The sequence below is a fragment of the Eleginops maclovinus genome, chromosome 17 (genome assembly GCF_036324505.1).
Source record: "Eleginops maclovinus isolate JMC-PN-2008 ecotype Puerto Natales chromosome 17, JC_Emac_rtc_rv5, whole genome shotgun sequence".
NCBI classification, from domain to species: Eukaryota; Metazoa; Chordata; class Actinopteri; order Perciformes; family Eleginopidae; genus Eleginops; species Eleginops maclovinus.
In genome coordinates, this window is record NC_086365.1 from 3,036,277 (window position 1) to 3,051,645 (window position 15,369).

At 43.7% G+C, this 15,369-nt stretch overlaps 1 protein-coding gene across 7 annotated transcripts; it reads right to left on the reverse strand.

Moving 5' to 3' along the window:
• Nucleotides 1-201: 201 nt before the first annotated feature.
• On the reverse strand, nucleotides 202-15,107 carry nrf1 (nuclear respiratory factor 1). 7 transcript variants are annotated; one of them, XM_063906100.1, is made up of 13 exons: nucleotides 15,009-15,107; nucleotides 12,746-12,872; nucleotides 12,466-12,610; nucleotides 11,798-11,912; nucleotides 11,141-11,267; nucleotides 10,896-11,036; nucleotides 8,084-8,242; nucleotides 7,559-7,780; nucleotides 7,364-7,462; nucleotides 6,869-7,041; nucleotides 4,688-4,809; nucleotides 4,124-4,195; nucleotides 202-1,305 (listed from the first exon to the last, which is right to left on the reverse strand). In XM_063906100.1, exons 2-12 carry the CDS (start codon nucleotides 12,827-12,829, stop codon nucleotides 4,146-4,148), a joined length of 1,437 nt encoding a protein of 478 aa, XP_063762170.1. In that variant the 5' UTR covers nucleotides 12,830-12,872; nucleotides 15,009-15,107; the 3' UTR covers nucleotides 202-1,305; nucleotides 4,124-4,145. The 7 variants fall into 7 exon arrangements, with proteins under 7 accessions (XP_063762170.1, XP_063762169.1, XP_063762168.1 ...); XM_063906099.1 differs by having other exon boundaries at nucleotides 4,124-4,198; XM_063906098.1 differs by lacking the exon at nucleotides 4,124-4,195 and having other exon boundaries at nucleotides 6,869-7,026; nucleotides 12,752-12,872.
• Nucleotides 15,108-15,369: the final 262 nt, after the last annotated feature.

Here is a 15,369-nt window from a genome sequence, read left to right on the forward strand (position 1 = left end):
AAAAGTACCCTACAGTGTGTACACTCATCGTTTTCTTAAAAGCCCTACTTGAGGGTCATAGTTACAATAAGCTAACAGATTTACAGAGCTGCAGAATCAAACAGTCATTTGATTCCACGGTAACGTAAAAAACAACACATATTTAAGCAGCTCATGCCTGCATTGATCGTTTTGGATGCACACTAGTCATGAGAAACTGACTGAAGGGTGAACAGCAGCCTTTTTATTACACTTTATTTTTTAAATAGTGGTGAGACTGTGACACTGTTACAGCTGATTCAGATCGAGACGATTCCTGTGAAACTCATTTTTGTTGTTTCAAGTGTGAATAAGAAAATCCTTTTTCATATTTGCCATGCACACTTTAGCCAGAGTCAGTGTGAGCAGCTTCCTGTGATTCACAACGTGATGCAGACCACTAGAGTGATATACAAGTTCATGTTAAAAAAATAACAGACCGGGGGGGGGGGGGGGGGGCCCTGATATGGTCGATAAAATGGCTGCTTCAGGAAGTCAGCTGAGCAGTGCAGCAGTACAAAACACTGATGTAGGTCCTGAGTCTTCACAAACGTTTGCCTGTGCGTGGACTACAGTAAAACAGCACAAGACGGTATTTCGTCATAATATCTCAGTATCCAATGTGAGAAATGTCCATGCGCTCAGACGCTGATCCGACGAGTGGAAGAGGAATCGAGAATATGATTGAGGATTTGGGAAACAGGAGGAGTGATCTCTATGGCACTGAAGTGTAAATACCTCCTAAATCAAAACAGTCAAGTACGAAGACGACGTAAATGGAGAAGAGTGATAGTTACACACTGGGGGGGGGGGGGGGGGTTCAGTGGTGGCTTTGCTCCCAGGATTTTTGGTTCATCATTGTTTTAAGTAAAGGTTAATTGTGAAGAAATAAATACTAAATACTCAACATCACAGATCTAAAAAAAACAGAACAAAGAAGCTGAATGGGAGAAACATTACACCACAAACGCAATATCTTTACATCGTAAACTCTCACTTCCCCTGCAGATGTACATTTAAAAATATATTTGACATTGTACACAGCATCAAGCTGGAAACCAGTAGGGCTAGCGGATCGGCAAAGAATGCCATCCCGCCGTTCCCACTCTTTCCAGGTTCATCATTGTCACTGTTCCAGGGTCACAACCTCCACCGCCTGACCGTCGAGTGTCACGGTGTTATCTATGCGTGTGGTGACGGGTGCCATGGCGACTTGCACGGGCCGGTTGCCATGGGCCAGGCTGGTGACCACCGTCTGGTACATGCTGACCGGGATCTGGACTAGACCTGGGGAGAGCAAGCGCAGATGTTTGGGTTTAGTCACACAGCAGCAGCACTGTTAACCTGCATGGGGGATGGATGCGCGCCAAGCAGGGCTCAACATCTGTTTTATCCCTGCAGCTGTAACAAGGGATTAAATAACTAATCATTTTTTACTCAGACAGAACAATAAACGGCAGAATTCTGAAGATGGATTTTTAAATCAAGGTTTGTTTTTTGTTTACAAGCAGTAAAGAATCCTGATGAAAGGCTGACGCACGGCCTGATGAATCCATCACATTTCCGAGCTAAATTGACTACTGTTCTCTCCCAGTGACCTTTTAGGTAGTTATTCGTTTTGTATTTAACTAACCAGATAGCAAGTCGGGGTGACAGCTTGTCTAATGTGAAGATTTGCTCTTTTTTGCTATAACTATTAACCATTTTAGTCATTTATCAGTAAAAGTTGAATAGCATTCGCTTGTTCAGGATTGTCAAAGGTTAGGATTTTGCTGGGCTCTTCAAATGAGCAAACTTCACTAACTTTAAACCATTACAGACGGATCAAATCCTAAAGAAAGTGATGTCAGATTAATTAATAACCAAAACAATAATTGTGTTTTAATTGAATTTGAACAATAACTAGAGTCTGAGTCTCTGTGCAGGTAGCGGTCTTGGACCAGAGGCAGCCATGTTGCAGAGATGGCATTTCTGAACAATGGTCCGATTGAACGTTCTCAGCGAGCTTCCCCCAGGCCCAGCTGTGTGTGTGTGTGTGTGTGTGTTTCTGCCTGCGGGGATTACTGGTGTAATCACGTGGGTCCCTGCCCCACCCTGCAAGCTGTCACATTGTCACAGGAAGGCAGGAAGGTCAGTGTGAGGGATGGCAGAGGCTAATGCCCGCTCCATTTACTGTGAGCTGAGACACCAAACACACATGAACCCTTTCAATATCTACAGTCTAAGAGACTTTTAAAGCAGGTAAATATATTATCAGAGTGCAAGTCTTTTAGTGGTTCCTAGAGTTCACAAAACTAGATCAGGAGTGTTCAGCCACCAAGCAGTGTGTGTTGTAAATGTGTTCCTTATTAATAAAGCCTATAGTTAGAGCTGGTTTAAGACTACCCTTTGTTTGTCCTCCTACATGTTATAGTTTGTATTGTATTTTGACTGTCTCTTTGTGGTATTTGATCTAGTTTTATTTGTATTTTACTATCATGTCTTTGATAATGTTCTTGTAATTTAAATTATATATTTACACTCATCTATGTTCATTAATCTGTAAAGCCCGCTGAGACAGGTGTTTTGTAATATTGGGCTACATAAATACACTTTGATCTGATTATTTGCCATCCTTCAAGTCTCCCAAAATAAAATCAGACTCCTTTTGTTACGCTAGCTTTCGAATTATTGGCCCCTAATGTGGGCCCTTGCTAAGCCCACTCGCCGGTGATTGGTGACAGGTTTAGGATTTGCTGATGCAGGTGATTGTGCTGGCTGTGATTATGGAGGAGGGCTTAGGGGAGAGGGCATGGGGCCTGGCATGGTGACATACGGGGCAAGCACAGTTACTGAGTGAAGGGCCTCATCGGGCCACTCCAACATTGTTACTTGGACATTAAGGGTGGTGTGTGGTGTTTGGTGTGGCCGTGTGCATGTGTGTGTTTCTGCATGCCTGTGTGAGCGGAGGGAGGACACACAAGCCAATCAGCGCGTCTGGCTGCTGCACTTCAAACAGACCCTCCACTCCTGGGCAGCACTTCAGTGATTAGCTAAGGTCAATAGTGGGAGAAGGACTGGCTTTGGCAGCTCCATTAGCTGCTGAAGAGAGCCGAAGCAGCAAAATGACTCATGGTTAAGGGAGCAAGATGTCTGACAAAGGCTCAGAAAATACACTGAATACCTTGAATTTACAGCAGAGTATAAATGTTAAAATACACCGTTTATACGTGTGTACCTTGGCAAATATAACAACTTAAATGGAATGTAATGTAATTCAATATGTCAGCATTCTATAAGTGCAGTCTGTTGTGAATATTCTTGATGTTTTTTTATGTGAGTGGATCACATCAGTCCACTTCTGAAGTCTTTACACTGGCTTCCTGTCTGTGAAAGAATTGATTTTAAAATACTGCTGCTGGTTTTTAAAGCAATCAATGGTTTAGGCCCAAAATATATTTACGATCTCCTGCTAAATTATGAACCCTCCTGGAGTCTCAGGTCCTCTGGGACGGGTCAGCTTTCTGTCCCCAGAGTCAGAACTAAACATGGAGAAGCAGCATTGAGCTTTTATACCCCCACTATCTGGTACAAACTCCCAGAAGCCTGCAGGTCCGCTGCAACTAATACTACTTTTAAATCCAGACTGAAAACGTATCTTAGAGCTTCCTGTTTCATTAGCAGGAGATTAGCGTTACAAACTGAGGAGTGATGAATCATTTACAGATTTTCTTATTATTAAAATGAGAACGGAAATTACTATCAGCTTTTAAATCACACCATTGAAATGTAATTATAATGTTTATCAAGTCTTATTCACGCAGAGTTTTCCTTGTTTTGTTGTAAAATATGCTACTGACACTTCCAGCCTGCCTTCAGTGATGGACATCAGATTAGCAGCATGTCTCCTGATGTTAATCATTGATCAGCAGTAGCTTTACGCGCCCCAGGGTATTGATGAACATAAAAAATGCTGTTAATGCTATCCAAGAGGATGTGAGGACATCATTACAGACTGGTCCAATCCTAGCAGAAATGCATCAACACAGCGGAGGATGCCTGTGAGGAAGCTAACAATGGGCTCCTGCATCTAACACATTATTAAAAGAAGGGAAGACACACTCACAAAATAACCACCCCACCATCTGTCACATCAGCACATGGTAGATTAAAGTGCAGGAGCTCAGAGGCTGCACTGCTACTGCAGGGAGATTAGAGAGGCTAATTAGACATGCCATTGGCTTGGGACACACACACACACACGTACCAATTAGTAAAAATGTGAAGATTTATGGCATGTATTTTACTCTTTGCTTAAGATCCCACAATAACATGTGTCACCTGTGTGTGAAGACGCAAAAAGAAAGAGGATTCATAATTTACTGAGCACTAAAAAAGAGAAATATTCTACTAACATTTAAATAGTGTGGATTAAAGAGAGGGTTAGGATTTAGCTGATCCTTCTATTAACAGGTAGTATGTGTGACAGTAGTGATTTTTATATAGCGTGTTTCCTGGTGCTCAAAGACGATTGGGGATGTAAATACCAAACTCCACCAGTGTCCCTTCATCTATCATCGGTGCTATAGACATTAACAAAATATACTTTATATGATAACTATATAGTTTCTGTAATTTAAGAGGCATTTTGCGTGTTGATGCTACAGTTAACAATGAACATGTCTTATACCTGTGGCATCTTGGACCCCTGCCAGGGCCCCAACAGCAGCTGCTGTCTCTGCCAGGACAATCTGCCCCCCGCCCTGTAGAGTGGCCTCTGCCAACGTCGCTACAGCATGGGCTGCTGCCTCACTGCAACACACACATCAGATACACCATGTAGAAACACAAGCCTCTCCTTACCGTGGATACAGTTTAGAATTCACACACACACACACACACACACACACACACACACACACACACACACACACACACACACACACACACACACACACACACACACACACACACACACACACACACACACACACACACGTTCTGTAGCGGTCAGATACAATCACCGGTACAAAGCAAAGTACACACACAGTCTGCTCGCACAGGGTTATTACAGAGATGTGGGGTGAAAAGGTAGGAGTGTATGAGCTGTAAGAGGCTTTTCTAGTCTGGCCTTATGGAGAATCTCCAAAAAGGGCCAGGTGCCACGGGTCTAACAAAGCAGTTTTATTAACCAGATCTACCCAGTGGATTTACCAGCAGCCTATTGGAAGTGTTCACAGCTTGGTCTATAATCACATCTGAGTTAGAGCTAAGATAAGACGGGAGGAGGAGGAGCCGAGCAGAGACAGTACGCATTAATGATGCACTACACTGTTGGAAGCAGGCGATGGCTTGGTGAGAGTATGGCGGTGGAGTCAGACTGTAGAGTTTTTATACAGCCTTAAATACATATTTTTTTTAGTGGTAAATATGTCTATAGCTTGCTGTTCAACAAATCACAGAAATGCAGTTAAAAGAGTCAAAGCTTGCCATTGAGCAGCTTTACGTGGTAGGTTGATAATAATAATGGATTGTTCCTGTGAGGTTGAACCAGGAGGCTCTGTTGAGCGGAGGGGGCAGGAAGGACTGTATTTAAGGAGCAGGTCAGGGAGTTGGGAGGAGGCCTGGTTTGTGAGTGAGGAGGGGGATTTTGAAATTGTTGCGTTAAGGGATGGGGAGCCAGTGGAGTTCCTGCAGGAGAGGGGTGATAGATGTTTAGCTGTTGGTGCATTTTGGAACTCAAGATGCTGCAAATTTTGGTCACACAGCAAACACAGTGGGAGAGAGAGGCTGTGAACTCCCTCTGGAGCAGGAAAGCAGAGACAAAATGTTCCAGAGTTGCTCAGCACAGGTAAACAGGAGAGGGGTGGGGGTGGACTCAGGTGGATGCAGGTAACAAGCCCCACTGGGACATACCCTTACACATTACTGCCCTGACACCGCTGAGGGGGAAAACCAGCTTACACGTTTGAATCAATGTGGAAGATCATGAAGATAGAAGAAGGGGGAGAAGCTACAGATGTCAGCCGCAGCCAAAGACCCCCAACTTATTGTAAAGGTCGGCACACTCCCAACCTGCTCTGCGATCAGATACTGCAGATGCTTGGCCCTCACTGGGACTTGATTTAAGATCCTGGTGGAAATCCCATCTGGATACAATTGGGTTGCTGATTTCCCTCAAGAAAACTCTACGCCAACAACAACACCCCCCCCGTCCCCAGTACAGCTTATATTGCTGGAGTGGATGCATTTTGGAAATGTGTCACTGATAACAGGACACAATCTATAGGTGCTATAGGGTAGTATACCTTCTATTTCATGGAATAAAACACACGTTTTAAATACAATTATTTCAGACTGCACCTTCTCCGTAAAGAACATTCTCTTCAGTCGTTAGCACATGTAAAAGTGTTGAGACAAGAAGCAGTTAATGAATGAATGTTCTGATAGCCTTAATAATTCAACAGGGTTATTAATTAGAAGCTGAACTGAAAGGATGGGAGGTTGTTCATCTCCAGGGGCCCAGGTGACCGGCCCTGATAGAACTGCACTGTTCGCTCTGCTGGCTCCACCAGCACCACCAGCACCACTACCCGGGAACCCTCAACGATTGTGTCAGGGAAAGATGATCACCAAATAAAGTTCGGACAGTTCTAGCTAGCACTCTGCTTTACTATCGCCAACAATCCCACCTCTCAACTAGTTTAAAAGTGAGGATTTGTAGACAAGGACATGAGCATTTCCAATCTTTTATACTTAAATAACCCCCATGTAATTATGGTTCTCTGGTTTATATATGTCTTATTACTCTAAAAGCCTCGTTCCCATTTGTTTTGTAAAATTGACCTATTCTCACCCCACCCTCCCTCACCTGTTGAGAGCCATTGTGACGGTGGCTCCGGACTGCATTTCGTGGCTGGCGGCGACGGCGGCTTCTGCCAGAGATGCGACTGCCTGCGTTGCCTCCGAGGACTGAGTGGTCTGAATTGTCATTTCACCACCCTGGAGGGTGGCCCAGTTCTGCTCCACCTGGAAAGGAACAATATATAAAAAGAACACAAAACAAATAAGTATCTAGAGAGAAGGAAAACTTAACGTGAAAACGACTAATGGTTATGGGTTGTTGCTCCTCTGGCTTGGGTTGGATGTTGTGGTGCTGAACGGACAGCTCCCATTAATCACTCTTGTTGTATTCGCTTTACATTTGTGTTTCTTTGACTCATGCACAAGACTTCAATTTATGAGTTTTAGAAAATAGGGGTGGTTGATTTGAAAACACAGTGTGTGTAGTGAATGATCCGAATGTGTGTTATATTGCTGTACAGAACCAGTGACTGAACATGCGATGTATACTAGTGGTTGCTACCTCTCCGTCAGTCACTGTGGCGTAGTTGACCTGCGCCACCGTCACGCCGGGCAGCTCAGAGGCATCTGCCAGGGTGGCAACTGTGTGTCCCGTGCCAACCTGAGGAAAAGCGGGGCATAGTGCACACAAAAACATTAGTTACTTAATGTAAAACGTATGAAGACAATTAAGACCAAAAGAGGAAGTCAAATGTACCTGGATGAGCGAGACTGTCCCGTCGGGGTTGTTGACGGTCTGTACCACGGTTTGTGAAGGCACCAGGTGAGCGATACTCTGCGCGTTGGTCAGGTGGTGGTGGTGCTGGGTGGTGGTTGTCGTCGTGATTACATGATCTTCAAAAGCGTACAACAGATCCTCCCGGCCGTGCTGCTTGTAGCAGTTCTTAACAATGGTCCGCAACGCCTGCGTCCAAGACACCTTGGGGAATGCGTGATAATATTAGCCTACAGACACTCAGTGCCACATTACAGATTGCAGTTTGCAAGGCAAGGATTTAGAGAACTGCACCTAGAGATACCATGTGTGACTGACATTACAAATATGTGTATTTAATTGGAAGTTGGTGTACTTCAATGTTCAAAAATCCTGTTGCATCCTGTCTTGGAAGATGCTGGTTACCTTTATGAACCAAATGCAATTTAAAGGAAAGGGCAAGGGATTGCTGTACTTCCCTGCTACGATTGATAATGTATGACATCATGACTCCAGTATTTCTCTCACCCTCTGTTTCTGCTCCTCGGTGCGGACGTCACTGCGGACGTTGGCCCATGGGATGTCCTCAGGCCACCATATCGGCTTGCAGCTCTCCTTCCCCCAGCCAGGCTTGCCCCGGCCCGTCGAGTACTTCAGCATCTCAGGGATGAACGCTCGCAGCTGGGCCTGAGGCAGAAGACAGAGGCACAGAGAAATGAGACGACACAGAGGACAGAACTCCAAAGTGGAAAGCCGCAGTGTCTCTCCCAGGCTTCACACGCCCTTGAGCAGACAGCAGGAGGCGAGTATCGATCGGGGACCTGCTGCTGAGGTGGTCAAGGCCTGCAAATAGAAACAGGCTTTCTAAAAGGAGAACAATGCGATCGTGTTTGTTCACAGACCAATCTATGGCTCTGGCTCCAGCCTGGTGTGAGAGACAGACACTGAGGGAGCATCGGGGGTGATCCTGCAGCAGTCAACTTGTCCTAGCACAGGCTCAGTGCAAGGACAAGCTGCTCAATATCTGTCAAAAAATCAATGTCATACAAAAACATTAGATTTATTTGGATCCCTTATACTACTTTATGGACCGGAGTAGAGACTCAAGCTATTATTTTTGCACAATCCAATATATTTGAGTGACAAGCAGGTGGCTAGAACTAGTTGCTTTCTGTTGGATTTAAAAGTGAAGATTATTGGATTATTTGCCAATATTTGATGGTTTAAAACCTCCTATAAAGATGTCAGCCACTATATATTGTGTCTGACATGAACACATATCAATAATCTAACCATACAGCTAATGTTTTTGAGTCATATCTACTCTTCCTGTTCAGGCTGCTCTGTCAGCAACACTGCACGAGAGGCTCCAGAAGACTGCCATGTGTCCTAAAACAGGGAGAATCAGATTTGTTTGCTATTGATCACCCAGCAGACACTTCATGTGTGGCAGAGAGCACCATTTCCAGAACCAGCCTCACACTCCCCGGCAGGCTGGGTGGAGTTTAGTGTCCTGAGTGTCCTGGTAATATGCAAGCATCACCAGGGGATTATATTGCACAATGAGGCACTGCAGCGTCTGCCTGCCTGACATCACGGGCTAAATTTGGTTACCCAGAGCAATAAATCCGTCCCTCCTCTCCTCCCTCAGACCACCAATTCTAACTGATAATCACAAACCCATTTATAAAAAGGGAGTAATGACAACACGGAGCTTGATAGAAAACGGATGGTCAATACTTAAGCAAGCCAGCTTTAGAATAAAACAGACCGCATCCTACAGGGGCTTTACTTCCATCGGCACTTCACACCTGACAGAACAACTTGGATTAACCCCAGAAGGGCGGATTTAGTGGCAAAAAGATGCTTGCATTTCCACCTGTGGCTTATCCGTGTGTGGATGTATGTGATGCATGCGTGCCGGGCCAGATGGCCTAATTACAGTGGCTAGTGAGTTAAGTGGCATGTTATGCTCGCACCCACCTCCCCACCCCACCCCCAATGCTAATCCTCCGAGCAATTGTCCAATCAGCATTTAGGAAGGAGCCTATGTCGCCGGGTCCCTGTCCCTAACGAGGCTGGGGGGTAATTATGGGCTCAGACTAGACCCGGGATCACCTGCTAGATGCTTCAGATATGGGATGGGCCTTACATCGCTAGACCTCACTTGGGATTTCATCAGCTTTGTAAAACCTACTTCAGAAGTGTGCATAGAAAAATAAACCCGTCTATTATGGAACAGGGGTTTGAATTTTAAAACTTGCTATTTCCAAGGTTGATTCGGACGGAACAACATCCTGTCACCTCACCTTTCCACCTGAGTGAGGCAACAGGTTACTCATGATAATCTCATCCTACAACTTCCAGAAAAACAAGCACCAACTAACTCACGCCCTCTGAGGACACATCCGCCCCTCTGATTGGGTACTGTACCCCCCCAGAGTTGAGGGCCGTCTCTGAGGCCACTGTCATGCTTGTTGCTCTGACGGTGATCCAGATAATGCGTCAGCAGCACTGGGACGGCGGAGTAAACAAGCCAGGTTCCCCCGGGTGCAGAGTATGGTGCAAATGTTGCAGAGAAAGGCCTCTAAGTGCAGTCTGCTCTGCACCCCCCTCCCCTCACTGCTCACTAGTACCGCAGCCTGTCTAGCAAAGGGAGGAGGCTTGGCTTGTCTTCAGATGTGGAGAGTAGCAACGCATCAAGAATACAGTCTGACTGAATTATATTCCTGTGACCATACAGATACACTAACGTATTTAAAAAGGTGCTGAGGAAGTGCGATGATGGACTTCCAAAATCATCTGAAGCTCGGTGACTGACCTTGATACATATGCAGTACCTGGCTAAACTTCAGACATAAAACACAACGTGAGAATCTGATTTGTTGCCAAACGGTGCCCTCTGCTGGGACCGCCACATTGTGTTTGAGCCTCAGACATCAGAGGGGAACTTTGTTTGAAAACTGGGCCTTATTATTTCAGACCAGAATAGATAAGATATACGATGCTTAACTTCCTCTTAAATGTTTTTAAATGCTTTGTCTTCTTCTTTTGAGGTGAACTGTACATTCTTTTGATGATTTGAAACACTATCATGGTGTTTGTGTGATGCATTTTCCATGGCCTCTCTGTGGCCATATCGTGGTTATGTTTGAATACCTCATTTCTATTTTTTGTGTTGTGATTATAGGAGTCTCCTGACTTTATTTTTGTCATTTACTTTTTCTTACCGTCTTGCAGTTTGTACTATATAGATACCTTAAAACGAGATGGTTCATCACAAGGTGTTTATCCTAAATAAATACATTTCAGTTTAAGCACAGATAGTATTGAGCCTGACCTGGGTCATCTTGTCCACAGAGACGGGGATGCCATCGATAGTGAGGGGGGGCAGCTCTGAGGCCAGATCTCCACCAGGGGGGGCGTGTTCAGCCAGAGCGTTCTCCAGATCCTCCAACATCATGCCCTTATACTTCCTCACCTGGAGGATAAAGCCACAGTGGATCAGTTCATTATTAGTAGTGGATAAATCATCAGAAAATGACTGGCTGATGCATCTTACAGAACAGAAATAATAACACTCACCACATTCTCCAGAGGAGCAGCTCCAAATACCTTGAACACAGGGTTGGGTTTGGAGGGAGAGATACACAGCACTATGGCCTGCTGGCCCACTCTGGTGGTGTACTCATCCAGAGTGGCTCGGAGTTTCCTGTACACACACACACACACACACACACACACACACACACACACACACACACACACACACACACACACACACACACACACACACACACACACACACACACACACACACACACACACACACACACACACAGTTCAGAAAAAAATCCATGAAGTACAACAGGAACTCTGGACGCTGATCTCAGGGGCTGAAAGTACTTAAGATAAGATTTACATTATTGATCCCAATTTAGGAATTCCCAGCAGCATGTTAAAGCAAGACAGTGCACACAATTCCAAAATAAGGGAGTAGAAAAAAAACCCATAAAATATAAACATTTCAGAAAAGGAAAGAAAACCGAACTGAAAAGTTAAATATATACATGTTGACAGTGAAAGATACAAATCTGTAGACTATCTCTCACATAAAGAAAATAAAAGGCCAAATTACAGCCAACTAAATGTAGGAGTAGGAAATAACTCTGTTATTGGAACTGTTGATGGAGAATACAGAGTAGAGGTACTAAGAAATGTTTCTTGGTGTTTAAGGCTCACCTGAGCAGACGGGTCTGCTGCCTCTTGCGGATGGAGGGGTTGGATTCAAAGATATGAGGCCTCTTTCTTTTCTTCCCAGTTGCCACGGCAGCAGCAGCCGCCATGCCTACTGGCCCTGAGAGAGAAAGAGAAAGTTTGACTGTATGTAAAAATAAAGGCTGGAAATCAGAAGGAACTAAAATCTGTAGAGTCACTTTGAATTCAGTTTTTTACACTCTCGAGCTGTTTGCGAGCTGGAACGTACACGTTAAAATCATCTTCTTTTTTGTCTTTACTCATTTCAATTGCTGTTTTTTTTCAAAAGAAGGCTAGATGTTAAATTGAGTTAAGTTGCAATGGTGGCTCACTGACATCATTTGGGCCATTAAAAGCTTAAAAGGGAAAAGAAGAGAAGGCATTATCAGGAGCCATATATCGGCACTGCCTTACAAAACAGCGCACTGGCACCACCTGCTGTTCACTTAAAGGCATTACACTGAATTCAGGAGCTATGAATGTGTTACTTGGATAAGGAAAATGTATCCAACATGCAAGGTTAAAACATCTTGTTGTCGGTCAGACTCTTGTTGGAAAGCTTTGATGGATGTTTCTTATCAAGTAAATCCCACTCCCTCTAATTTGGAATCACCAGACACTCGGCTACTCTCTAAAGCCCAGTATAGACGTACCTGCTGCAGCCAGGTGAGCGGTGATCTCATCAGTGCCAGCCGAATTCAGGATGTCCGTGTCGTCATAAGGATCATCATCTGGTGAGGACGTTGAGTCTTCGTCAGCGCTCATCATGGACGCTTCGGTGAATGTGGCCACATGTACCTATACATGATGATCCAAGAAGAATAGGTTAGATTGACCTTTAGAATAAAGGCACTTCCTGATTTACACTAACTATTCTGCTGATAAATGCACCAGCTGCAAAAAAAATCCACCTAAAAGGTAGAGATAAATAACCTGAACCTGCTGGATCTGTTGACTGACGGCACCAGCCTCGATGGTGGTCATGTGTTCTGTCTGGTGAACGACGTGTTCGTCCATTATGGGCCACCTGGTCTACACAGCTGTATCCACGGTACAATGACTAAGGAGAGAAAGAGGAAAAGCAGCATAAGATGAAGAAAAGTAACCCCTACCGTATAAGAGTAATTTCCCTATTCATTAATAGCACAGAAATTGTATAGGAGTAATTCCTGCTGTATTGACGTTTTAAAAAGTTTAGCTGACGCATAATGCAAAAAATGATTACATGTAGTAACAGCTTTCCTCAAATATATTTATATTGCTACCATATTGCAATATAAGCTTAAAATCCTACGACATAACTCAATTATTCTTATCACAACAAATGAATGGCTAATGACCGCAGGAGGGGCAGGGCGTCACACCTATTCTTTGATTGAAATCAAAGGTTATACAAATGAATCCCACCTATTGCATGGTACTTTAATATTACAAGATACTGCATATATTGATACATAAATGCATCATAAATGCAAGTTCATGATATAAACTTGAGCAATTTAATGCATATTAAATGTATGTTGACAGTCTGTTCTGTTACATTATACCTCTCGCCACCTAAACAGTTTCTTCCCCTCTGCTACCGGCCTCATTAACAAGGCCCGGGACCCCCACTGTCACTCACCCTCAGCCAAATCATAGACCCTATGCATCACATTTATGCACACGATGTAACATCATTTGTACCTTTTAAGTGGTGTACTTTTTTCATCAGTGTTTTAATTTTTGATGTACGTTTATGTATGCACCATAAACACCAGGAGGAATTCCTCATATGTGTTAACCTACTTGGCAATAAACCTGTTTTGAAAGTGCACTCTCCTTATCAACAGTGTGAAGATATGCCTGTGGGAAACTGACTGCACCACTGCTGCTGTGCCACTAGAGGGCTTCATACTGCATCAAGCTTAACATCACTGTGATAAATGTATGAAAATGACGTCTTATCATTTATTAATATGCATGTATTTATATTTAACAAGGGTTAATAAGAGCAGAATGGACATTAAACATATGGTAAACATTTATAGATAATACTTAACACTCTTAGACATATACAGAATTCAAATTCAAAGGGAATAACTGATTGTTTATTGAATATAAATTCAAGAAAGTCTAATACAGTCAGAATACGCTGAAGTGCATCTGTGTGCGGAATGGAAAAACTGTATGTCTGCCAATATAAGGCTAAACAACACTCCTACAACAGGGTTTCACTAAATGTTTAGATTCAATAGAGTCTTCACACTGTAGGAAATGTATGACTAAATCCATACATGGTCAATGTTGACAGGCCTTTTGAGAAATGATCCCGGGGTAGCCTGTAGAATTAATTCAAAGTGGGAAACTGATATAAAAGGTATATGATATGTATTTAAACAGCTCTGTACAATACACAATTGTTTTCTCTAGAGTATTCTTTGACAGGAAAGTTGTTACCCACAAATACAAAATAAGAAAGCATAAGGAGGGAAAAGCTGCCATTTACAGCAACCAGACAGGTTTATAGGTATGCAATATCATCAACATGGACTGAAGACTGTTTGAATCAATGGGATGATGCACGACTCGACAATAACATTGGTGTTAAACCATATCTAAGACCGGTCAAAAAGAAAAATACCAATCACATAGTAACTACACATGACTACCTGTATTAAATAGGCATTGTAATTGATCATGCGTTATCAATTACCAAGTCAGCTTTAATGTTAGCCGACTTGGTTCACATCGATAGCTAAACAGAGCTAAGCTAGCAGTGTCCTACATTTGGCTAATAGGCTAGCTAGCTAACCATTTGGCGGTGTAGCTTCGGTCATCTGAATGGACATTAGCAACAATCGTTAACATGGGCAATCTCCCGATGTTCGCACACTGATCACGGATGAATTGAGTTTGCAATGAAAACTACCAGTTAAACATTGGTAATGCAGCAGCCGCTAGCAGTAAACCCGCGCAATATGAAACAAAACACAGCGCTAAGCAGGCCCAGCGGCCTACATCTCTATTCTACTCTTTCTCTGCTTCTTGCCGATACGCGCCTACAAAATGATTCCGCACAAAAGCCAAATCTGTCTCATAAATCTGCTCCAGTCAACATCTAAACAATCTTCATCTTTCGCCCCAACGCTGCCGGGTTGATGGTGCGGCTGCGCCGGGGCAGAAATAGATGGAGATTGCGCGGTAGGGCACTAACCTCAGAGCGGCTGCGCTAGTTCGGGCCTGCGCTGTACAGATGGTACGGAGCTGTAATGGACGCCCGAGAGGAGTCAGCAGCAAACAGCACACAGCGCTGCACTGGTGGTGCCTTCAGGTGCCCTCCTGTGCTGCTATTTTATACAGTCACAATGCATACAATCAGACGTGCATTTCGGAGCGCTTTTAGCCAAAAATAAAGAGATAAAGCAGCTTTTTTTATGAAGTTCTTGTTCATGCATTTCATTTTTTGAAAATAACACATTTTGCTGATGGACATATGACTACTTAAGACCAGAATTGCTATCGGAAATACAAACCGTGTTTTCATGACCTTATTTTGTTAACAAAAACTTGCAAAT

Coding starts and splice junctions, on each gene's coding strand:
- nrf1 (XM_063906094.1), bottom strand. CDS start 12,829: ATGGACGAACACGTCGTTCACCAGACAGAACACATGACCACCATCGAG. Junction 11,268..11,797: donor CAGCAGACCCGTCTGCTCAG/GTGAGCCTTAAA, acceptor GTGTGTGTACAG/GAAACTCCGAGCCACTCTGG. Junction 7,463..7,558: donor GGACAGTCTCGCTCATCCAG/GTACATTTGACT, acceptor GCTTTTCCTCAG/GTTGGCACGGGACACACAGT.